This window comes from Triturus cristatus, chromosome 12 (genome assembly GCF_964204655.1).
Source record: "Triturus cristatus chromosome 12, aTriCri1.1, whole genome shotgun sequence".
In the NCBI taxonomy this organism is placed as follows: domain Eukaryota; kingdom Metazoa; phylum Chordata; class Amphibia; order Caudata; family Salamandridae; genus Triturus; species Triturus cristatus.
In genome coordinates this window covers 38,624,297-38,648,617 of record NC_140595.1, presented here as the reverse complement: position 1 = coordinate 38,648,617, position 24,321 = coordinate 38,624,297, and the positions used below count along the sequence as shown (strand labels likewise).

The following is a 24,321-nucleotide window of genomic DNA, read 5'->3' as shown; positions in this document are numbered from 1 at the left end:
GAGGAACAAACAAAGCGGAGACATTAAGGAAGAGAAAGAGAGAAAACCCGTCACAAACGGGGAAAGCAGGACCAACAATAGAAACAACATGGCAGGGAGGGTCTGGGGGTGGATTAAAGAGGCCTGAGGGGGGGTTCAGACGATGTAGTTTAGTTGCCCCGACATTTAGACCAGAAACACTCATAGTTTTACAAATTAAGCACTGCGAGATAGGTCAGAGTACATGCACAGGCACACAGCCCGAGCGGGAAGTCAGTGACATAAGCAGGCACACGGCCCGCGGGGGATGTTAGGGTACATGAGGAGGCACACTGCCCGAGGGGTGGTGTCAGGGTTCATGAGCAGGCACTCGGCCCGAGGGGTGGAGTCAGGGTACATGGGCAGGCTAACGGCCCAAGAGGGGGTGGGGGTGGGTGTCAGGGTTAGGGTGACCAGATTTCCAGAATTAACAAGATTGGACTATAATGTCACTGTGGAGACTTTGACGGTGTAAAAAAGGTTGCCACTAACCTCAAAACATAATGGAGGTCAACTTGAAGGCTGGAGGATAATAATCTGAAAAGTCTTTTTTTATTTATTATTATTTTTCAGCTGTAAACCTCTGGTTTTCTGCTTATTTCGTGCATTAAGGGAAATTAGGAAAATAGAGACATAACGATGTGCCAAAGATCACACCATTTTGCTCAAGAGGGAGCACAAAAACAGAAATGTCTGGTCCCTCAACCGATATGCAGTAGACGCCTCCTCCTGTGTGCAAAAGAGAGAGGAAAAAACACGGGCAGTAGCGGGAAAGGAAAAGTCTGTGTTCTATGCACACAAATGTAATGACGTCCCCTCAACTGGAATGTGATGCACGTCACAGTGCCTTTTCGACTACAGCTAATGCTCGACTCCTTTAATCAAAGCGATTTGTTTGCTAAAATTCATGCAGCCGTAAAAGCGAAAGTGATCGCGGGGACGCGCTCTGTGGTGGGGGAGGGGTGGAGCGAGGCGCTTGGACAAGCAGCATAAAGGCGCGAGGAGGGAGGGGGAGAAGGGAGGGGGGAGTGCGAGAAGAGGAGCAATTAGAACAAGGCTTAAAGAGATAAGAAAGGCAGATGGCGGCTGCGCACGTTCACGCACACATGCACGCAAGCTTTAGGCCAGGAAAAGCTTGTGGGTAGCACTTTGAAAAGACCCTTACTAAAAGTCGAGCAAGCAGCGCATGCGCTGCTCTAGGCTCGACCTAAAAATTATCAGGAAACCAATTTCTGACTAGAACAATCAAAAATTTACAAGCTCAATGCTCCAGGATACTCACAGAAGGAGCCAAAAAAAGAACAGACCTAACTGTCACCTGTGGTGCATGATGGGAGCAGGGAGGTCTTGGAGGTCTTAAAGGCACACCGCCAGTTTATTAATGTTGTGTTTTCATCTATGCAGCCTATGGGCTAATTGCCTGCTATTACTTGCTTTTTATTTGAAAATAAAAGGCTATGTTAGTACACTGGAGGAGTGCATGTTCTTTTTTTTACAGAAATGCTATATAAACTTGCATTTATTTGAAATGAAAAATCCAATGCAATTTTGGCATCTTAGCCTATTGAATGGTTTTAGGCTGCTTGTTTATGTATATACATGTATATATGTATGTTTTAAGGTACTACGTACATGTTTGTGTCTAAACATATATATATATATATATATGTATTTTGTAAATGCTCAGGTGTCCCCGCGCATGGGGGGATTATTCAGTGCTTATGACTATTGATGAGTATCCCCTGGAAGTAAACTCATCTGGCATGGATCAGACCCACATGGTCCCATGTTGGACATCCTTCACCTACTCCATTCAATCAAAATAAACCCAAACATGTATCTAGTGCATTAACCTGAACAGCAACATATAGATGTTTGAGAAGCAGCCATCAAGCATTTGCACCAAAATACTAGGGCTTAATTAAAAACAGTAAATTTAGCTAATCCAACTAAAATTGGGAAGTTTTTGTTGGAGCTTGACAAAATGCAGTGAAGTTACAGGAGGTGAAGATTAAATTCACATGGATTGCTTTGGTGAAGATATTATAACCTAGAACGGAGCATGCTTTTCAATCTTACCAATTAATGGTATTTAATTATGTAACAATGGCCAGCTTGTTTTTTCCAGATTACCTAGACATTCTTATTTTATGATAATAAAAGTTTGGTGGAAAACAAACTAAATATTTTCTGTTTCTTTTAAAGAAAGTTCTAGGCTTTCGACTCAAAGAAATAGAAGTTTCAGTCTACAATTCAAGCCATTTGACCTGAAATGTCAGACTTAGAGTTGTAAATTCAATGCAGAAACATAGGAGGGGCTAAATATCAGAGTATGAATATCTTAAGACAGATGAGACCTGTCAGGTTTTTACACTCTTACAGAATATCTACTAATACTTAGATCACGGGGAATGATGTTCCTCAATGGTGGGGTCCTAACTATATTTATTGAAAACATATGCATGTAAATATGAATAGAAGTGGGATTGTTACACCAACAATACAATAAGAGTGGTGGGATGAATGTACAGCAGGACTGGTACTACAGTCACGAGTCACGTGTGACCACCGTACGGTTACTGGAACCAAGACTTGGTTGAGTGGTGGCAGGCAATGCCATCTGCAGGAGGTACGTTTGGCAGGCTAACTGGAGGATTCTAACATATGTGGCTCCATACAATGGTGAGTTTAGGAACATTCCATTGGGTTGATATGGAGAGCATCAAAACCATAACAATACAATTAAGACCCCCTCCCATTTTTACTACTTTAGACGCACAAAATCTGTTTCCATGTTTGCACTGATTTATAAAAAAGGAAAATACAGAAATGTGGTCTTCAGTTGAGTATATCTATATGATGTCAATCATGAATATCAGACAAATAGCAATGCAAATTGATAGCAAATGATAAGTCCTTATGAAACTGAAATAGCTTTAGATGTGCACGTGCTAAAAATATAATGCTCATGTTTTCTGATGATTTCCACTGTTTTATTGAAAAGGACTACTTGGTTCATTAAAATCCTACAGACATGCACGTATGATGAGGGTTGTTTTCAGCAGATAAACGTGCAAGTATAGAAGTTGTAACTTGATTTTTTCACTTATCTAAAGATAAAAATGGATAAATACTAATAAAATGAGAAAAAATATGGATTAGGCTGTGAGGCATGCTAAATTAAAAGAAAAGGTAATTTGTAAAGCTCTCTTTTGCAGTTATTGTCTGCCATCATACACTGAAGGAAGGATGACCATCTGTGAATGCTAACAGTGCAGATCTGATTGCACACAGGTGTTCCTCTGGGGAAAGGGGGAATATCAAAAATAAAAAAAGCTTCAGAACTGTGCAATGCACTAAATCGCCCTCTTGATTAAGAGATGGGTTGATCGATTAATGAACAGACTCCTCATACTTTCACCAAAGGTCACTAGCAAATTTAAAGACTTTATGGTTTTGTATTCTTACTAGCGACAGTTAACTTTGATATGAAGATACAGCATGCTCATAGACTTACAATCTTCACTTTGTGTCGGTTGTTATGTACTAGGTAAAACTTAGAATCACATTTAATGTCAAATGCACCAGCATAGTCTGTAGGGCTGCTAAAGTCACAAGAAAAAGCAAACAACCAGCAGGGATCTCATGTTACAGCATCCTTGGGCAGGTCAGCACCATTCCAAGAAGTGCAACTGTTTAAACCAATAAAGTTGTGGGTGCAGACATTGCCGTCACCCTAGAATAGCTTTGATGGTGGGGCAGAAAAGAGTTGAGCGGATTCAGTGCCCCATGAGAAATTGTATGTGATAAATGAGCCTGTCCCCTAGGATCACACCAAAGAAAGGGACGCGTACTGCATGATACACTGTGGCCTGTTAGCCCCTGCCAATGTACAACATAGTCTGGGAGTTCAAATGTAAAAAGGGAAAATAAATGGTATGAAATAACCTTTACCAATTAGCACAATGTGGTCAGCCTTTACATTTTATTGTTCATCTGCTGCTTGAAACAGAGCCAGCTCCTGCCTCATTTTCATTTCCAATATCCATTCTAAAACGTGGTCTTTCTAGGGTCAGAATGTGCAAGTAATATTTACATTTTCTCTTTAGTTTAATTATTGCATGTATAAGGTAGCCGCTTATCCAAGAGATTAAGCATCCTTCCACTGTAACTGTGGGATCCCTGCTCCATCCTATCTTCTAGTAAATCAGCACAAGCCTGCTCAATTTTTTGTCAGCCAGCAAAGATCAACCATATGTATGTATATGTACCCTTTATTATGCCGCCCTATTCTACTCTCGCCAACTCTTTCACGCCATCAGAATGTAGATCATACAGTGTAAAGGATTAATTTCAAGTAAGTACAACCTTTTATTACATTTAGGTAGATTATCCGTGACCTACCCAGAGAATGGATTAGAAGTGGCAAATCTGATGGCCGTTTATCAATTCTTCCATCATGGTTTATACCATAATTTAATGACCTCAGCTTTAGCATCTTCACCACAAATGTGCCTCAGCACAAGGAGCTGAGGGTTCAAGTCAAGCCAAGGGGGTTCAAGGGTAAAGGTCCCCGCAGCAGGGTGGAAGCCAGTGAAGTAAGGCCAAGTACTAGCTTGAAGCCTATTGCACAGATGTATAAGTATTCCAATTTGGTCAACAAGTACAAACAGCTATCTTTCGGATCTGCTGCATGTATTATTAAATATGTAGGTAGCTACATTTAACAGACTGGCTTGTTTCTCTTTGCATTACGTACTTATTAACTTTCATAATGATATGAGCGATTGGTAAAAGACAAATGGAGATGCACAGATCTCTTGAAACTGCGGCTGCCCGGGTTATGATACTTTAGAGGGTGGTATGTCCCCTGTGTTGGTTTTTGTGCCTTACTTGCTCTATGCCTACCAAACATACTGACATATCTCCAAACATCTGCATATCCGCCATCCTGGTGCCTACATCGAAATCTCCTGTCACCAGCATGTGTCCAAGACCCTCTATCCTGTGTTTGCAACTCCTTGTTTAAAAGTTTCAGTCTTTGTCCCCAGCCGTGTTCCCACCTCTCTACCCAACTGTTCTCAAATACCATTTGTAGAGCGCCTGGTTACACCAAACCGTGTTTCCCCATGCTAAAATCAGAGCCTCTGAGGAGAAAAGATGGAAGCACTGCCGTTCAGACTAGAAACAGAATCTAATAGGTGAGAGCTGAACTGGATAACATATAGAAATCGAGTTGAGAAGCAAATAGCCAGGTTTTCATTTGTTTACGAAATGTTCGAATCAAATCAACGAAATGTTCAAATCAAATCATTTCTGGTATGCCTTTTACAATGATGAACATTTCACCCTATCAGTCGGTCCATTTCTTGCAGTATCCGATCTCCCCGTGCAAGGGTTCATGTCTCCCAGTCGGAATCCACATCACTTTGTGACCAGGTCTACTGTTAGCCAACATGTTTTTCAAACCTTAACATACTACGTGCAAATAATCTGAATGACAAGCAATTAACCAACACAAACCACATTTACACATCCAGTAATTTCTCATTTATAATTGGTCAATGAACGATCATGCCTGGTACTTTTTAATTTTATTGTATTCCTCTTAAAGGCTGTACATATTGGTTATTCTGATAAAATTAACACAAGCAGTAAACTTCAACAAATATATTGTATATACACACACAATGAAGTATACATATCAATGTGCAACAATGCATTACTCCAATACATTATTTCCAGAAAACAAATTATATGAAAATATAGTAAGAATATTTTTAGAAATCTGAGCATTTTCCACTTCATTTCTTTTAGTTTGTTTGTGTAATGCTGCATTTTATTCTATATTTTATGTAGGTGTTTAGCCCAGCACATAAAACCTGCATATGGTGCTATTAGAGTGCTTTAGGACAAAGGTAAATATAGGGAATAATTTGTTGCAATATTGCACATTTACAAGACCATGGTGATAGAGCACCTTTATATCAGCTGGCAAGGATGGAGATTGCTGGTATATACTTGCTGTTGAATATGTCCTAAATGTTTACAAAGTCTTGAAGAAGAGTATGAGTCCTAAACATCTGTGTGTAGAAGGAATGGCCTGTCCACAGCATCTGACCAGCAGGACTTCTAGACACAAATGAAGAAGACTGTTGTAAGGCTAATTGGATTAAATAAATGGCATAGAGAAGAGGTGAGTCCCTAAGAATCTTCAAGATTTGAAGTAGCTATTTTTGGTCTAAAATGTAGCGTTATTAACTTCATTCCTAAGCAGGAGATCTGAACCTGAGACTGTCTATCACCGAATCTCTTATATCTAGTGGGTCAGGAAATCACCAGACGCGGGTTGGCGAGCCAAAGGCTTCAGGTCGGTAAGTATGCAGTGAACTGTTTGAAAGTGTATTCAGTGGACAGCCGTGGAGCACCTTGTTTTGAAAGTCACCCTTTGTTTTACTCAGAGTTGGTAGAGGGATATAACGGCCAGTGGGTATTGGCCTGTAATTTCAATCCAACAACAGTCGAGCTGTGTAGTTTTGTACTATGTCAAGCTAGGAAAGATTTGGTAGAGACCAATTTACAGGCATTTGTATTATCCATTAAGCACTACATCAGGGATGGATGGGGGGGGGGATTCTGAGAGAAGTGGAAAAATGGCAGTACCCCCTTTAGCTAGTGTAGGTGGCAGAATGCTGTTCTGATGAATGTGAAGGAAGATTGTTTTAATACAGAAAGTATGCTTAATCCAAAGGGGATACCAATCTCTATAATTCAAATTTTTATTGAGTCAGTTCACTTTTGTCAGGTTCTCACACACACACACACACACACACGGATTCCAAAAGATTTTAAAACCTGGAGGATACACTTATTTAGATTTTGGCCTTAGCATAAAATTAGCAGTTGTTCTACACTACACCATCATCTGTATTTGGCCAAAAGCAGTTCCTGCCTCCAATCTCTTGTTTCAAGTAAAGAAAAAATGCACTGACACAATTAATATATATGCACACTAAATCTGTGCATGCGTAGGTGCATGGTTTTAGTGCCAACCCATATCAGAATTCACTAAATGTATTTCAATATTACATTTAATGGTCTGTGGTGAATCCAAACCTTTGAACAATGTTAGATCCTTTATGTACAAAAGATGGGAGCCCAACATATGGAATGTCAAAGAGCAGAACCATGAATACAGAAATCTAATATGTGCCAAGCAAACCAAGATAAATAAGCGCAGTAGAAACAGAACAAAATCATTCAACCATAGAAGCATTTACACATTGCTGAATAAAGTAATCACAAATATTCTAAAGGGTCATGTTGGTCTTTAACCTCTTTCTCAGTGACGCAGCACGGATTGAACAATTTTAGTATTATTCTCACATTTGCAGTCCTGTGAAGATCAAGCAATGCCATTAGGTCACCAGTTAATCTGCTGCAAGATCAACCTAAATTGAGAATTTCGAAAGTGTTCATTTTAAGAGTACAAAGTCTCCATTGAAGGCAAGAAGGAAAATAATCATGTCATTGTGTTCCTCAGTGCAAAATGACTGGCAGTTCAACAAGACATGGTCCACTGCTTTTCTGAAAGTGTTCAAAAAAGGTAAGGGCAATCTGAAACATAAATAGCTTTGACCCGACCAGGGAAACTGCAGACACCACTGCTCCTGCTGTGACTGTTTATTCTGTGACTAGACTTGTTTCAATATGCACTTCTTTGCTCTTTTGGGATATATGGCAATCAGTGCACGTAAATCTCAAAATGAACTGACAATTAGACTGAGCCTTACAAGTCAAGCACCCAAAGTATATTAAAGTTCATGTAAAAGTATGAAATCTGCAATTAAGGTAGTATATACCAAAACATAAATCAGCGGTACTAATTTCAACTTTTGCTGTCAGCTGGATATGTTATAAAACTGCGTTTCATTTCCTTAATTCAAGCCCATGGGTGAATTAAACCAATGCATGTTAATTCAGCATACATTTTTAATTTTAACTATGTCTTCTTAGACACAAAATATCGCTAATTCCAAAAATATGTGTTGAAAAACACAATGCTATTTCGTAAATTGCACTGAAGGCAAGGCATAATTGATATGAAATGACATTTTCAGAGTGCTTACCCAAATGTATGATTTTAAAATGATTAAACCAAAAAGAAATACCTAAAACGCTGAAAAAAGAAAAACTATTTCTTTTCAATAAAGACTATTGAAAAAAACGGAAACCTGTATAACGCAGTTCAAGTGCAACATTTTCATCCGCTGTTATTTGACTCCTTAAAAGCAGAAAACTGATAGAAAACTAAAACGGTGCTAAAAAATATTCTACGCCACACCTGCCAATCCCCTTTGATTAGTATCCCAAACCTATATAGGTGTTACAGTAACCCAGAAGGTTGTGGCGAATGGCAATGATGGATAAAATAAATTTGTAAATCAGCGAAATGTTTTAAAGTACTTCATAATAATCTTTTCTCCCCAGCCTGAACATAGACTTCCTACTACAGTAACACTAGATAATTCAGCCAGACATCTGCAAAAATATGTGGGGTGGTCAGACTAAAATGTAAAATTGTGGTCCTTTAAAAGGGAACACAATTACAAAAAAAGAAACATTTAACTAAAGAGAAATAAATGGAATGCAAAACAAGTGCAACCAAAGATCTGAACTAGATATCTTTGTATTACATGTTGCATTGTCTCAATGACCTAAAATGTTCTTATTGAAGAGACTGGATCTGAAATCATTCCACTCTTACTTTGTCACCTTAGAGTTTGGTATTTTTATCATGCCTTCTACTGATCATCATCAGATTTTACAGTGGACTGATCTGTCCATAGAAATACACTGGCTAATGACAACATTATTGAAATGACTTAAATTTTGAACAGAACTTTGAAAATATACCTTTATGTGTTTCCTGAAAAATGTTCAGGAGTGGCATTTCCCAAAGCAATTCAAAGCTATCTCTGTATCCTGGTACTGCACATTTTAGGAGTTTTGTTTCAAACAAACACCCCTGCAATTTCCCTAAGGTAAATTTTGGTAGGTCAACCCTGCTGACCTTTACCTGGGGGGCAGGGTGGCTGGTAAATGCCTGGACATGCAGATTTTAGTGTGGTATAAAACAAAAAAAACAGCACGTTATGTCCCATTTTCGGAACAAAACTTTGAATAAGTGATAATTATCACCTGATCACCTTTGAACACCTTGGTGTTGGACTTCATCTAGTGTAATAATTCTAGCATCCAACACGGGACAGTTGTACTGAAGGCCAATGAGTCAGCGAGGAAGAGCTTGAACATCTGTCGTGAGGTTTCCTGTGTGGTCCCAGTATAATATTTTGATGGAACTATTTTGAGTTTCCCATAGGCAGCGTTTTTATTAATTTTGATTGCAAGCGTGTGCAATCATAGTTTACCTCTTTCCTTGAGGTACAACTTCAGGAAGATGTTGTTTATATACTCTTTTAAGTGCTTTCTAATACAGCGTAAGCATGGCTCTGAGCACATGCTCCAACCTCAATATTTTTTTAACAAATCTGCTGCCACTTTATATGCTTGTTACAGTTTAAATGAAATTCACCAAGATAAAATGTTTGTAGCTTGGTGTGACTTAACAATAGTCTTAAGTACATTTCTTCTGAGGACTTAGGCAAGGCTTCTAATTACCTTTATTTGAACATTAACTACCTTCTAATTTTAGACACTTTTGTCTTCTATAATCAGCTTGTGCAAGGCGCTCAGACCAGGACCTTGCAGAGATAAAGTGTTATAAGAGACCCAATGAACAAAAAAGGGCCATTACCAAAGAAAACCAAGGAAACAATGTACATTTCCTGCCAAGATCATAGGGTACATGTCAAATATAATTTCCAAGTACTGCAACCAATTTTTGGTTAGCGAGTAAGCATTTACAGAAGGAGTTATGGCAGATATGTTGGCAGCACCATTAGAAGGGTGTTGTATCTTCATTATTTCCAAATTCCAAGCAGATCAGCCAATGGAATACTGTCAGTAGTGCATATTCAAGTCCAATAAAAGAAACCTATAAAGGAGATAAACATTTTTGAGGTTGAAAGCGTTGTTTTAAAGTGCAATGGTGTGCTGGTCAGAATGTCAATTGAAGTGAATGTCCGAAACAGACTCAGGTTAATCTCTTGGTGAAAGAATTTGGAGACTAGGAGTGTTTTTCTTCAGCAACATTCACATTCCTCCGCATGGCCTGGACATGGCTCCATGGTTACAGCTACTCCCATTCCACTGTACCCAGTTGGCATCTCAGCTACTTCTGTCCACAGGCCACATTCAGGATTGTAACACTCAACACTTGATAGAAAGCCAGTCTGATTGAACCCACCTGAAAAACACCAAAATAAAGTTTCACAGTATCTCATTTGACTATTATTTCTGCGTAATTAACCATTCAGAAGACCCCAAACTAAAACCAGTTCCATGTTAACTGACATTTGTTTAGAGCTACATTTCCTTTACATTCACCTTGACTGAAAAAAGTGGTGGTTTCTTATGAATGGTTCTGGCAACTTATGATATGATGTTCAGTTTGTCATTTGCATTGTCTGCACCTCAAATTGTGTGAGGCTGGAGAAATTACGGTTCAAGCCTGTCTTCCCATCTCATGCACACATTTATGTGTTTCTAATAAAATGCTTTTGACTGGATTCGTCTTTGTTTTGTTGGTGACATGCACCATACTCCTGTTTATCTTCACCGCCGTCATGGTAATTCTTTTTTTCAAAAACAACGCTGTTATGCACGAAGTCCACGTCACCAAGGAAGGATAGTAGCACATTTAGAGGTTATTGTCGGAATCGGTTAAGGGCTCCATAGTTGATACTTCCATATTATCATTACAGAAATTCTGTACTGTCGAATTGAAGAAAGTATGTGGTGTGTTACTTGTAATTAGCTAACAAATCTGTGGCTTTCTTTACACTCACTGGCAACAGGGTGTGTTAAGTTTAGCACTCCGGTAAAAGTGACAAAACTATAAGATTGTACTAATGTTTCCTGCATATATTTGATTTACTTACGGTCAAAGACCTTAGGCTAAGGAACAGCATTTAGCTATGTCTAATTTAAGAGATTCCTGTGCATTAACTGCTAGGACTGGCTTATGGCTGTTAACCAACCTCTACTGACCGATCATCGCAAGGGGAAAGCTTGAGGAATGCTGGATCATAAAGAACTTACACTTCCAATCAGACTCAAATGTGTCTCACAACTGTGTGCTCATAATTGGCCAATGCGACGTCAACAATGTACAAAATTTAAAATAATAAAGAGACGCATATTTGGCCGTGCTTCAAATTAATTTTATTTGTATGTTTCCAGGAAGAGCACCAGTAGCTGCTTTACCTATAATTGAGTGAGCTCTGCACTTACTTGGAATAGTTTGTAGGCTTTCTTATAATTATGCTTTCCCTCTGGATATGGACAATTTAGATAGCTATATGTTTATAAAAGTCATATTTAACAAAGAGTTGCTCAGTTTTCTCAATATCTTTGGTCCTGTTGGGTTTACTTGCCTGGATTATTTTTACAGAGGTAAACTGCAAGTCAGATAAAGGCGGTATGGGCATTTATCCTCTTCATGGCTACTTAAAGACCTTTCTTCACTCCTAGAAAGCATATGCTAGTTTTTTCAATATGATGACTTAGGAAGTACTCATGGTTGGACCTTGTCCTCTTTGACAATGTCAATATAACCTGAAGGCACACTGAATACCTGTACAGCACCTAAACAAGCGGAAAACATTTCCATTTAGAGATGCGACGCTGTGTTGCAACATGTGGTCTTCAGTATAGGACAGATGCTCCAGTCTGCACGGTAATCTCTCCTGTGATTCTCTGGCAACTGAAGATTGGGTATGAACGAACATTTGTTTGGCGCACACTGCAGTGATTAGGATCAATTTGAAAGATAAGTCATTATAGAAGTATAGATTTACTGTCCTAACTCCACATCTCGGTATCTTTAGCATATATGTACAGTCTAAGTAGATATATGTGGAGTAAGGTATAGAATATCTAGACTTACTTACCTGTCGATATTTTATTTTCAATATTCTTTCATTGATATTCTTTCCCATCAATATTGTTGATTCGCTATTCAGGGGGCACAACAGATTGGCCACATTCTGTATACTTTCAATCTAAGAATGACTTTTAGTCAAAGGTCAAAGATAATGTTGAAGCAAATACATAGAAAAAAAATACCTCACAACCGCTCAATGGAGTTGAGTTCTGAATATAGGGACACAAAGTCTCATCACTCCATGCTTTTTGCTGTTGTAAAAAGGTCTATTTAGGAGGGATCCACTCTAATCAAAGATTTATGCTGGTCCTCTGTCATTGATGATCCATTTGCTTCTAATCTTCTCAGCGCAATCTATTTAAAACATCTGTTTTCAGTTACCCAACGTTGGCATATCAACTGTGATCTGCCATCTTTGTTCCAGGAGTTTTTCTAAATTGTTTCAGCTTCCTTCCGGCACCCCTGGACCTGATTGCTTTCCGCATTTTTAAACTGAACATTCCCTTTGTTTGTGCAAAGTAGGCCTAATATATTCAGTCAGGAATGAGTTGATGGCTAGATAGCGTAGATTTAACTCCAGCAGGCTGATCACATAGGGTTTCTTTCTTTATGATCAGCAACCAGACTATACCAGCTATCTAGCACAATGAGTTATAAATCTGTGATTGATGAAGGTATGCAAATTGGAGAACAAATAAGGTAGAACTGGAGAGGGAGTGAGAGCTTCTGTCTAAATATTCCAATGAACAGAAGAATTAACTGAGTGCTGGAGTCAGTTTAGGAGTACATTTTGGGGAATCAAGTGAAAAAGTGTGAGATTGCTGGTCTGAATTAGTCAGTATAAATCACTGAGAATGTAAAAGAGTGAACAGAAGAAAAAAGTCAGGGGAAGACTGAAAGAGTATGAAAGCCAAAATAGTTAGTTAAAGAGCAACTGAGTAGATGATAGAGTGAGTGAAAGGGTGAGTAGGTGAAAAAGAGTGAGCAATGGAAACAGATAGTGAACAAGGAGGACGAGCAGTGGAAGGAGAAGGATGATGAACAGAGGGAGGAAAAAACTAGGAGCTTTTATGTACAAATTCCTATATGCATAGAACACCCTCCCATAGATGCAGTACATGTTTCTTATGTTGTGCCATACTGTACACTTCTGCAAATCCTATCTAACTTCTGAGACTTTCACGGATTTAAGAGAAAATTATAGAACCAATTTTTGATATCTCTGTAGGAATGTAAACCACGGCACGATGTGGGTTTACCACCAAAAGAGGATGGTGCACACAATACTCAAAAGTTTCCTTAGACTTGCTTGATGACTGTCCCAAATACAATACTAAAATGACATCAAAGAGTGTGAAACCTCTGTGTGTCACCAATTTGAATTTCCCTCAGCTTACTTCTCACCCATCTTTGAAAGTTCAACAGGCACGACAGGTTGAAGTACACATTAGGTTTTTTGGACACTGTGAGTAGAATATCTTAGAGAAGCAATATGTCACAAGTATACATACTCTTCCAGGAAAGTAGTCATACATTAACATAATCACTGTGGTTTCATGAAAAGTTGACATTTCTATCATTAATGTTTCAAATGGGCTTCATAAACAAACATAAAGGAGTTATCCTTACCAAGTGCATAAATTTTCCCTTGGTGCACGGTCACTCCATGAGCACTTCTCTGGTGCTTCATTGGGGCAATAGTCTCCCACCTGTTTTTTTCAACACTGTATCGCTCTACGCTGTTTAATTGGTTACTGCCATCATAGCCTCCAACAGCATAAATGTAATCATCAATGGCCACAACTCCTAAAGGAAACAAGGCATTGTACAAAATGAAACAAGAGAATTCTTAAATTATAACTTACTGGTAATGGTACAGAAAGTGGTGACCGAGCACACCAAAAGCTTGCTTATGTGTGCAGTGTCTACACATGGGCATGGCTGTTCTTCCTCTACTTGTGGTAGGATCAACATGGTCTTTAACTGATTGAAACTCTTCTCAATGCTGGGAAGAGTGGAGCTGTAACGGGATGTAGTAGCATGGAGAAGGACAATGTAGTATTGGTGTGAAAAATACTAATTATACATCACACATCTGTTAAGTTTAAGTTTATTGTTTCAGTTAATTAAAACTATAACAATTTTGCATCTTAAAACCATGAAATATTAGTTGATAACATCATAAAATAATACTTCCTGAGAAAAGGTGTAACCAATCATTCACACATCAATTTATGCTCAGGCTGGGGGCATCTGGAGGCTTTTGGATCAGCAGGTGTAGGCAATTTTTGGCTTTTGTGAATTTGAAGCAACTGATATCATAAAAGCTCTTCTGTGCTAGTTGCATCTAGAGTGGTGCTTTGACGAAAATTGGTGACATCCTACTTGGGATTTGAGTAAAATTTCTGTAACTCGCTAAAGTTCTTCTAGGAAAAAGGTTTGCAATGCCAATTAGGTCTTCAGTGACTCTGATGGCGACCAGTAGTACAGTATCATAGTGCAAATAGCAGCTTTGCCTTGGAGTAATGCATTTTTTTGCTTTTACATAATTTGGCAATGACTAGGAAAAGGTTACTGACTATGTCCTTGATCAATGTGTATTTGTGTACATACTTTTTCCAGTTTAGGTAAGCTAGAGAGTAGACCACAGCATTCATCTTCTTGAAGAGTGTGGGAGAAACATAGTGATTGTGACCATCCGTGGTTGCCAGGTGTATGTGTAGAGGTGACTGTGCTGTGGCAGATGTTTTCATTTAGGGCAAAACTGCACCCTTGAATTGTAACCTTCCTGCAAACCTTCCATAATATGGTGGCCAGATCCAAGACATACAAAAGTTCAATGCTAAAAGAAGGTTGGGCTGTGTGGAATAGTGAGTGCAGACATTGTTAAGTAATTTGCTGTCACAGTTTAGCAAGAAACACTCAGAAGCCAGACCAGAGAGAACTGTAAAACAAGCACAAAGAGAGTACAGTCTAAGTGGAAGAAAAGAAACATCACAGCAGGAGGGCTATACCAAGCAGAAATAAAATGTAAGCAAAACAAAGAAAGAACTGCTTCACAATAAGGAATTCGTTCCAAACTATGATCTCTGAGAATCTGCAAATATATAAAAGACACTCACTCGGAGGTTCACAATTGGACTGGGATTGTAAGCATTAGTATTCCCAGGGTAATGGTTGTGCATTGGAACCTTGCAATTGTGGGGAGAATTCACAGACATCTACACACCATGCGTGTTTTTAAAAAGGCAACAGCAAGTAAACTCAGAGTGAAAATTTAGATCCCTACTCTGATATTTAACTGTGGGTGCAATGAAGAGCTTTCTACACTGGAAACATATTTTGCAGCTGCAGGGTGGGAAAAAGTATATATAAATATGATGTTGTCAGCACCTTAAACCCTAACTGTAAACTGGTGGATTGTCTTCCACAAGCTTATTGTTTAGCATACACAAATTAACTATATATTTTTTTGTAAATTCAGGTACATATTCATTAGGACATTTATGGATCCCTTATATGTAGTATATTTTCGAAAATCGTAAGCCAAAGCATACAACCCATAGTATTACTGGTTTTAACCCTTTCGCTGCAGCGGGAATTCCGCCGCAGCGCTGGGGGGTGCGGGGGGGCAGCGCGGTGGCGCTGTGCTCATGACGGAGCCACTCCGTCATGAGCCACGGTTGAGCTGTGCTCATGACGGAGTGGTTCCGTCATGACTCCGCCCAGTTGCGTTGTCCCCCCGCACAGGCGGGGAAACAGCGCCGCGTGGGCGGCGCGGCCGCCAACGGTCGTGGCATGACGGAACCGTTCCGTCATGGGCACACGGCAACCGTGGCTCATGACGGAGCGGTTCCGTCATGAGCGGGGAAGGGGCTAAATAAGCAGTCCCACTTTACTTGCAGCTGTGTTTAATCAGTTAAACTGCCCTAAAGACTATTGAAGGGTAAATACTAGCAAGGATGATGTCCAGCGACTCAAGAACTAAGGACAATCAATATTAGGGCATCAAAAAACAAAGTGATAGATGGAATGCTTGAATTGATCTCAGTCACTGACGATCACTCAGGCAGCATCCCAATCCAACATTTTTCGTCCACCATGCCACTTAAGTTTGGACCCCGCTCCAATAGGAACAGTGCAGTCCAAACTGCAAGTCCATGTCCTTCCTGAACCGGAACACAACCAGCCCAGGACCAGTCTCGCTCTTATTAGGCCCATCACAAAGAGAGAGTAAAAGGACATCCTGATTCCCGGCTAATACAGAGCGGTGTACCAAAGTGGCTCAATGCCCTGTTTGTGTCCTACAGGTTTCCATCTGATCTTCAAGCTCACAATATTTGGATAAGACCACTTCAAATGATTAACTGGAGCCCATTTACTCCTCTTCTTTCTCCACAGATGAATGGAACCCAAACTCTACAGCCAGTAGAGTCAACTTGTTCTTCACATCGAATCTTTTTACATTAATATTTGATTAAAGGTTGTCTGGTCTAGTAAACACAATGTTCACCTAATAATGTTATTAAGTATAGGTTTGTTTAAATATTAAACTTAATGTTGTTTGGGAAAGTAATACTGTTATTATGTATAGGGTTAGTGTAAGGATTAAAGTTGTATGGGGAAAGAAAAACCAGGCAAATGTACACAATACAAAGTAAAGGTAAAGAGAAGTGAGGGTGGTCAAACTAAGGCCATTCATGTGTCTGCCTGAAGTTGAGAGGAGCACGTCCATCCATGACCACTGTTTCTGGGCACCTTTTTGTATATGAGTGGAGTATGCATGTGTGCTTGTACCAATGTACTAGAAGGCTTTATTTGTGCATTTTGGGATGTATAAAAACTTGTTTGTGTCTGTTGTGTTTCATGTATTGTCGAAAAATGTTTGTATCTACAAGGTTCACACAAAGGAGTAATGTCAGAGCAGAGGGTAAAATCATAAGTATGCTTGAGCTGCTCACACATCACCTGGGCGACAGACCAGGCAAACTTTTAGCGTGGCTGATCTCACAGGACGCCCGCTCGACCCCGGTGACGGCCGTACAGAGGGAGGGGGGGGAACTAGTGTACACGCAACTTGGCATACATGACGTCTTTACTGCCCACTATGACACATTGTATCGCTCCCGCCTATCAGTCCCTTATTCTGATATAGCCGACTATCTCTCCCCCCTGCAAATGCCGCAACTGACCATTGCGCAGCAAGACGAGCTGGGAGCCCCGCTGGAGTCAGATGAGCTCCGAGAAGCCATCTTTAACCTGTCTAATGGCAAAACCCCGGGCCCGGACGGACTACCGGCTGAACTTTACAAGGCTGGCTCGGACATCCTTGTCCCGGAACTACTGCGAATGTACGCAGCGGCAGCGGAGGATGCTGCTCTGCCCCCAACGTTAAATGAGGCCATACTGGTCTCTATTCTTAAACCTGGCAAGGATAGCACACGGGTGGGCTCTTACCGCCCGCTGGCGCTGCTGAACACGGACTATAAAATCCTGGCTTCTGCGTTAGCCAGGAGGCTGGCCCCTCATGTACCCGCCCTGGTGCACCGAGACCAAAATGGATTTGTCCCCACACGCCACACTTCCTACAACATCCGCCGCCTCTTTCGGGTACAGGAATACGCCACGCAGCAGTGGCCGGGATGCCTGATACTGGACCTGGAGAAGGCCTTTGATTCAGTCGAGTGGCCGTATCTGAGGGCGGTCGCAGAGAAATATCGGCTGGGGGGGGGGGGGGATACAGTGCCATGATTGACCTACTTTATGGCAGACCGACAGTCCGAGTCCGTACGGGCCGTCTCCTCTCCGCTGCCATCCGGGTCCGCAGGGGCACCCGCCAGGGCTGCCCGCTGACGCCATTGCTGTTTTCACTGGCCATGGAACCCCTGGCCGCGACTCTCAGGACGCACGGACTGGAATGGGGAATTCCATTGGCGGATGGCCTGCATGCGGTGTCTCTGTATGCAGACGACCTGCTGCTATACGTCAGGGACATAACTGCCATCCCTGCCTCCCTCACTGACGTCTTCCGCACCTTTGAGGAGATGTCGGGCCTGAGAGTCAATTGGGCCAAGTCAGGAGCCTATCCCTTTAGCCCAGCAACGCCTGAATGCGACATCCGGCTGGGAGGGGACAGACTGCGGTGGCACCCCACCACCTTCCGCTACTTGGGGATAAGGATCTACAGAACCCCAGCAGACGTTCTGGAGGGGAACCTCCTTCGAGCAATCGCTTCTGTCCGAGCACAAATTGGCTTCTGGAACTCCCTACCCCTTAATGTGCCTAGTCGGGTGGCACTGACCAAAATGATAGTGCTGCCTCGCCTACTCTATTATTTTGCAAATATGCCTCTGTATCTTCCCACCAAGCTGTTTCGCGAGCTAGAGGTGCTTCTGCGTGGCCTCATCTGGAACAAGGGGAGACCGCGAGTGGCGCTGGCTAAATTATACATGCCCACGGATTCCTGGGGCTTGGCAGTTCCCAATATGGAACTATACTACCTCGCGGCACAGATGCAATGGGTGGCGGGATGGCTGAGCGGCAAGCAGCTTGAGGACACTGCCTCGCACGCGGCTGCCTGGACACGCACACAAATAAATACACTGTTCCACCCGATCACCCGCACGCCCTGCCCCTCCCAGGTCTACCTAGCGGTAGCGCGCAGATGCTTCCTGCGGTGCCTCCGCCTCACGCGCGCGACTAAGCCATACGCCCCGAGTTTGCCACTCCTGGGCATGCCTGGCCCGACGGGACCGCTCACGGAGGCCCACTTGGCTGGATGGGAACAAGCAGGAGTGGACACGCTGAGCGATCTCTATGTAGATGGCGACTTACTTACGTTCGCCAACCTGGCTGAAGACACGGCTCTTCCGGCGGGACAGTTCCTCCTGCATGCCTCCCTCATGCGTACGCTCACGGCTTCATGGGGCGACATGACGGTGGAACCCCCGACACATACCTTCATCCAATATCTGCACGTTATGGGCAATGGCGCGCATGTCATACACTGGCTAGCACAGGCGCTGCAGGCGCACTCGCAACCATCCACATTGACACTGAGGGAGCGCTGGGCAACAGACAGGGGAAGAGACTGGACAGACAAGGAATGGGCGATGATACTGGCCAGCCCGACCAACATTCCACGCAACCCCCGCTTTAAAATTATACAATACTACATACTGCAGCGTGCATACCTCACACCTGAAAAGATTAACAGATACTTCTTGCGGGCAGATGCAACTTGCCAGCGGTGCTCGCTACCGGGAGCGGACCTCTTACACATGCTATGGCACTGTCCTGGTATACAGGCATACTGGGACAACGTACTGTCACTGCTTGCGCGCGGTGCTGATGGACGACTGCCGCACACATGGGACGCATGCATACTAGGGTTGTATAAGCGCACAAAAGATAACAAAGTGCAGGCATGCTTTTGGGACATGGGTCTTATAACGGCCAAACGCTTGCTCACCAAGCATTGGAAAGCAGCAACCCCCCCACACATCAGACATTGGAAAGCCTCCTTCGTTAATTGGGCACAGGCGGAGAGCGCGGTGCTTCTTCGTGAGGAAACTGCAGGGCTCCGGAAGTTCCCCATCGCCCAGCTTTGGGATGACCTCCTCACGGCCTTTCAGGTGGCCTGCCAGGATCGAGGGATAACCTGAGCCTTTGGAGAGCACCGCTCCCCTGCTGGTTGGGTAGCGATATCCCTAAGACCATGACAGAGTTGACTCCCGCCCCTCTCTGCTTGCCCCCTAGCGCCCCTAACTCTTGCCCTACAGGAGACTGCTGCCGGGACTCACTCGCGGTACAACCATGGCGCGCGCGCAGGGATTGCTGCTGCTGCAGTCTGAAGCAACGCGCACAGTACCCGGTTACGGGCCCAGACGGGAAGACATGATCACTCCGCCCCACCCAGTCACTCCCTCCCAGGCACAGAGGAGTGCCTTATACATAGAGCAGAAGGGTGCGGGCACCGGCGCTACGGGCTCTCGGCCTTTCTGACAGCCCCTTCTCTCCCCCCCCCGGCCTGCTGCTTACCGTGGATATTGCGTGGTCCCGCTGTGCCCCAATCGACAGTTGATGCCCCCTCCCACTCTAACGCAAAATGATCTCCTCTCCCCTCCTCCCCCCTTACCCTTGACCCCGCCTGAGTTTACGACCCTAATGTTGATCCCCCCTATCGCTGTACTGGGGTGAATGTATGACATTGTTCTGCATTCTGTCCATCAATTGTTGTTTTTGCATTTGTCACCCCGAGTGGGAAGGGTATGCTCAGACGTGAGTCCCTTGCTCTCCATGCCACTGGAATCAAGCTATCCTGGCAGACGAGGGCTGAAAGCCCGAAACCGGTCCTAGGATGTTTGTTTCCAGTCCAGGGAGGACCTGGCTTGGCAGTTCGGGCTGGACTGTTCCCATGGGGCACAGGGTCAAGACTGATTTGCATATGAGGGCGTGGCTTGGGCGCCGATGGTGATGGTCGCCTGAGAGCTCGGCTCCGGGACTGAGCCCGTGATTATCCTGTAATTCGGCGGCTGCGGGGCACCCCAGCCCCCGCATTTTGCGGACCGGCCCGACGGAAACCTGCCGGGGCCCCTGGCGTGATCGGCACGAGCGGTGACCCGGCGAAAATCGCAGTCCGGGGTACCACGCAGTGCGACCCAACATGGCGCCCGGACTTCTTTGTCCCCCTGGCCAGATCCATTAGACTGGAGGAACGTCGTTGGCGGCGGTGCATCCCCTGCCGGCTCCCGGTGGGGGTCGGAGCTGGACATCGGTCAGAGCGGTCTCTTTTAACGGGGATTGCACTAGGATGAACGGAGGCCCACACCCTAGCGGATCCCACGCGGGGACGGCAGGAGGCCCCGTCGGTGGCCCCACTCCCTACACCGCACTTGGCCACTTTCTCCTGGCCGACCCACTTCCATGGGAGGCGCAACCTTTTGGGGCCGCGAATCGTCCGGTGGAGCTGGTGACATCCACTCCGGGACTCTGTCGGCCGTGCGGGCCTGCCCGACCTGGCGACGGCTGTTTCCGCCTCCTCCTCGGTGCCCCCGGACGCCGTGTTGGTGGCGTGAGCCAAGGTTGAGACGATCCAACGGGCCCTGGAGACGGGGATCTCCGGCATTCGACCTGAGGCCTAGCACCCGAGGGAGTCATAGCCGGGGCCTGAACTCGGAGGCGCCCGCTCCGAGACCTGCACGGAGAGCGGCCGGCGACATGGGGAAACCTAGAGGAGCCAAGGGGACTGCCCCAGCTGTCTCGGACTCGGAGACCCAGGACAAGGAGGAACGCGGGGGCCCCGAGGATGCCGGTGGTGCACCACTGCAGCAGCAATTTGACCGAGTCCTAGAGGCAATAGCGACCACACGCTCGGCCCTCCAGCAGGACATTGCCCAGGTAGCGACGAGCCTGGGTCTCCTTAGAGCGGACCACAGCAAACTTTCGGACCGGGTCAAGGAAGTGGAGGGCTCGGTGAAAACCTTGGAGCCGGCACAGCGGACCTTGGCCGTGGATATGAAGGATGCCTTATCCCGGATTACGGTCCTGGAGCAGAGGGCGGAGGACGCGGAAGGCCGTAACAGGAGGAACAACATCCGCGTGGTGGGCCTGCCAGAAAAGATTGAGGATGGCGACATGGTGGCATATCTGGAGGCCTGGCTCCGAGACACGGTGGCCCCGGAGGGCCTATCCTCCTTCTACACCCTGGAGCGGGCCCATCGGGTCCCGGCGAGGCCACCGCAGCAGGGACGTGCCCCACGACCGGTGGTGGCGCGATTATTGCACTTCAGGGACAGAGACTTCATCCTCAATGTCGCCAGACATAATGGGCCATTTAAAGTGGCGAACAGCCAGGTGAACATCTTCCCGGATTACACCTATGAAACTCAACGCAGACGGTTTTCCTTCCTGGCGGTCAAGCGCGAGCTCCGGAGCGAGGGTATCCAATACTCGCTCTTCTATCCTGCGAGGCTCCGCATAATTGTCGATGACAAAACTCAGTTCTTCGATACCCCAGAGGATGTTTGTCACTGGCTCGAACTATATAGAGCGGGGAAAGGTGGATCCGGCTCTTCGCCTCGACGGGTGGCGGAGCCGGAGCAGAGACGGAGATCCAGGAGGATTCGGGGTCGCCGTGGCCGCTCGGGGGGTCCCTCAACTGTAGAGACATCGACGGAGCGGAAGGGAGTACTAGAGGTGTTATCAGTGCTGTCTGGTTCACGGGACGCTGCCATTGCGGAGGAAGCGGTCCCTGAGGACGAGGAGGGTCCAACGGACTCCGAGGAATCCGTGCCTGACAGTGACCATACGCCGGTGATCACACCGCAATCGGCGGAGGACCTTCTGGATGGACAGGGGTAACGGGGTGAGCTTCTTCACTTTGGGTGGGGGCCCGGCGAGGGGGTGGCGGATGTCGATCAGAGATGCTGGCTACCGGGGTAGGGAGGGTGGGGTGCCCTGGATTTGCCCCGAGGGGGTTTATTTGTGACACTGTTTCGGGCTTCGGTTAGTCCTGGTGGCCTGAGCGTCGAGGGCCCACTGCCTCCGCCCGGCCTGCACCTGGCCCTTAAGGCCTTCCTGCGGTGGCGACTGCAGGATTAGTAGGGTATAGTTGGAGAATATGGTTTGGATGGGAACTAGATGGTGCTATTTGGGTCCGGTTCTGGGGAGGGTGGATGGGGAGTTGATTCATATTTGGGTTGTTAAGTTATGGTTGGGGAAAATGGCCGCCATCAGTGCTGTGAGGATCGATGTCCTGTTATTGTTGGGACCCGGATGGGGAGACTTTGCGAGAACAATATGGGACAATGGCTGAGGTAGCTAATCTGAAATGTGTTACTTGGAACGTACGGGGGCTTCACACCATGTCCAGGCGCCACAAGGTCCACGCTTACTTAGTGCGTAGGGGAATACAAATGGCGCTGCTGCAGGAGACTCATCTGAACAAGGCGGAAGGGGCGGCCTTACAGCGTAGGTGGAGGGGGCAGGTCTTTTGCACTTCGTACTCTGCGTATGCCAGAGGGGCGCTGATCTGGGTTAGGGCTGGGGTTCCCTTCCAGGTCACGAACACAGTGATAGATCCAGAGGGGCGTTATGTGGCTATTTCGGGGACTTTGGGAGGGAGAGACCTAAACGTTTGCTGTGTGTATGCTCCTAATGTAGACCAGACTGCCTTCCTTTCCAGGTTATCGGGCTCGTTGGCCCATTGCCTCTCCGGACCCCTCCTGCTCGGTGGAGATTTCAACTCAGTAGTGGATGTAGATATTGACCGCTCGCATCCACCCCTCCCCGATTCTCCGGTTCGTCGCTTGGCTAGGGATCGTCGGGACTGGCAGACTCACTGGGGTCTAACGGATATTTGGAGGGCGCAACACCCCACAACCAAGGATTACTCCTACTTCTCGAGCCTCCATGAATTGCACGTTCGACTGGACGGATTTCTTGGCTCGCCCGAACTGGTTTCAGCAGCGGTCCGGTCTGAATATTTGACCAGGACCATTTCTGACCATAACCCCCTCCTGTTGGACCTTGGCTGGTTTCCCGGGGTGCCGGCGGTGCCCACCTGGAAATTACGGCCCGAGATCCTTGAGGACAGTGTCTTCAAGGCGGACCTAGGTGATACGATTTCAGAGTACTTTGCGTCCAACCGTGGCACCGCGAGCTCGAGAGCGCTAGAGTGGGACGCTTTTAAGGTGGTGGTGAGGGGGTACTGCATTTCTAAACAGGTCGGCGTGAGGCGAAGTATCCTCGCCGCCCTAGAGGCAGCGGATCGAAAACTCCGCGAGTTGGAGTTACGCCGCCCCGGGCGCCCCGAATTGCAGGCGCGCACGGCGGAGGCGAAGGAGGCGGTGGCGGCGGAGGTCGAACGGCTCCGCTGTTTTGACTATAAGGCCTATACGGTTCGGTCCATCGCAGAGGGGGATAGGTCGAGCGCGCTGTTGGCATGGCTGGCCAACCCTACGCGGCAGTCCTCACTGACGACGTCCATGCGCAGGGCAGACGGAACCCAGGTGTACACCCAGCCTGCGATTCTGAGCTGCTACCGGCAATATTACGAGCGCTTATACCGCAGTCGCTCGGTCCGAGACCCTGACCTGCTCGATAACTATTTGCGGCCTTTAGAGATCCGAACAATGGAGCGGGACGTGGCGAAAGCCTTGGGGTCCGACATAGAATTGGGAGAGATCCGTAGCGCCATCAAAAAGATGGCGAGAAATAAGACCCCGGGCCTGGAC

The 24,321-nt window shown here is 45.3% G+C and overlaps 1 protein-coding gene across 1 annotated transcript in view; it reads right to left on the bottom strand.

The window, feature by feature from the left end:
• Positions 1-5,603: 5,603 nt before the first annotated feature.
• Positions 5,604-24,321, bottom strand: part of LOC146772348 (kelch-like ECH-associated protein 1A) — an 89,944-nt gene continuing 71,226 nt past the window's right edge. The window contains exons 6-7 of the mRNA XM_085640022.1: positions 13,715-13,891; positions 5,604-10,387 (exon numbers count right to left, since the gene is read on the bottom strand). Coding sequence (XP_085496148.1) covers positions 10,224-10,387; positions 13,715-13,891 — 341 coding nt within the window. The 3' untranslated portion in view covers positions 5,604-10,223. The remainder of the gene's footprint in view (positions 10,388-13,714; positions 13,892-24,321) is intronic.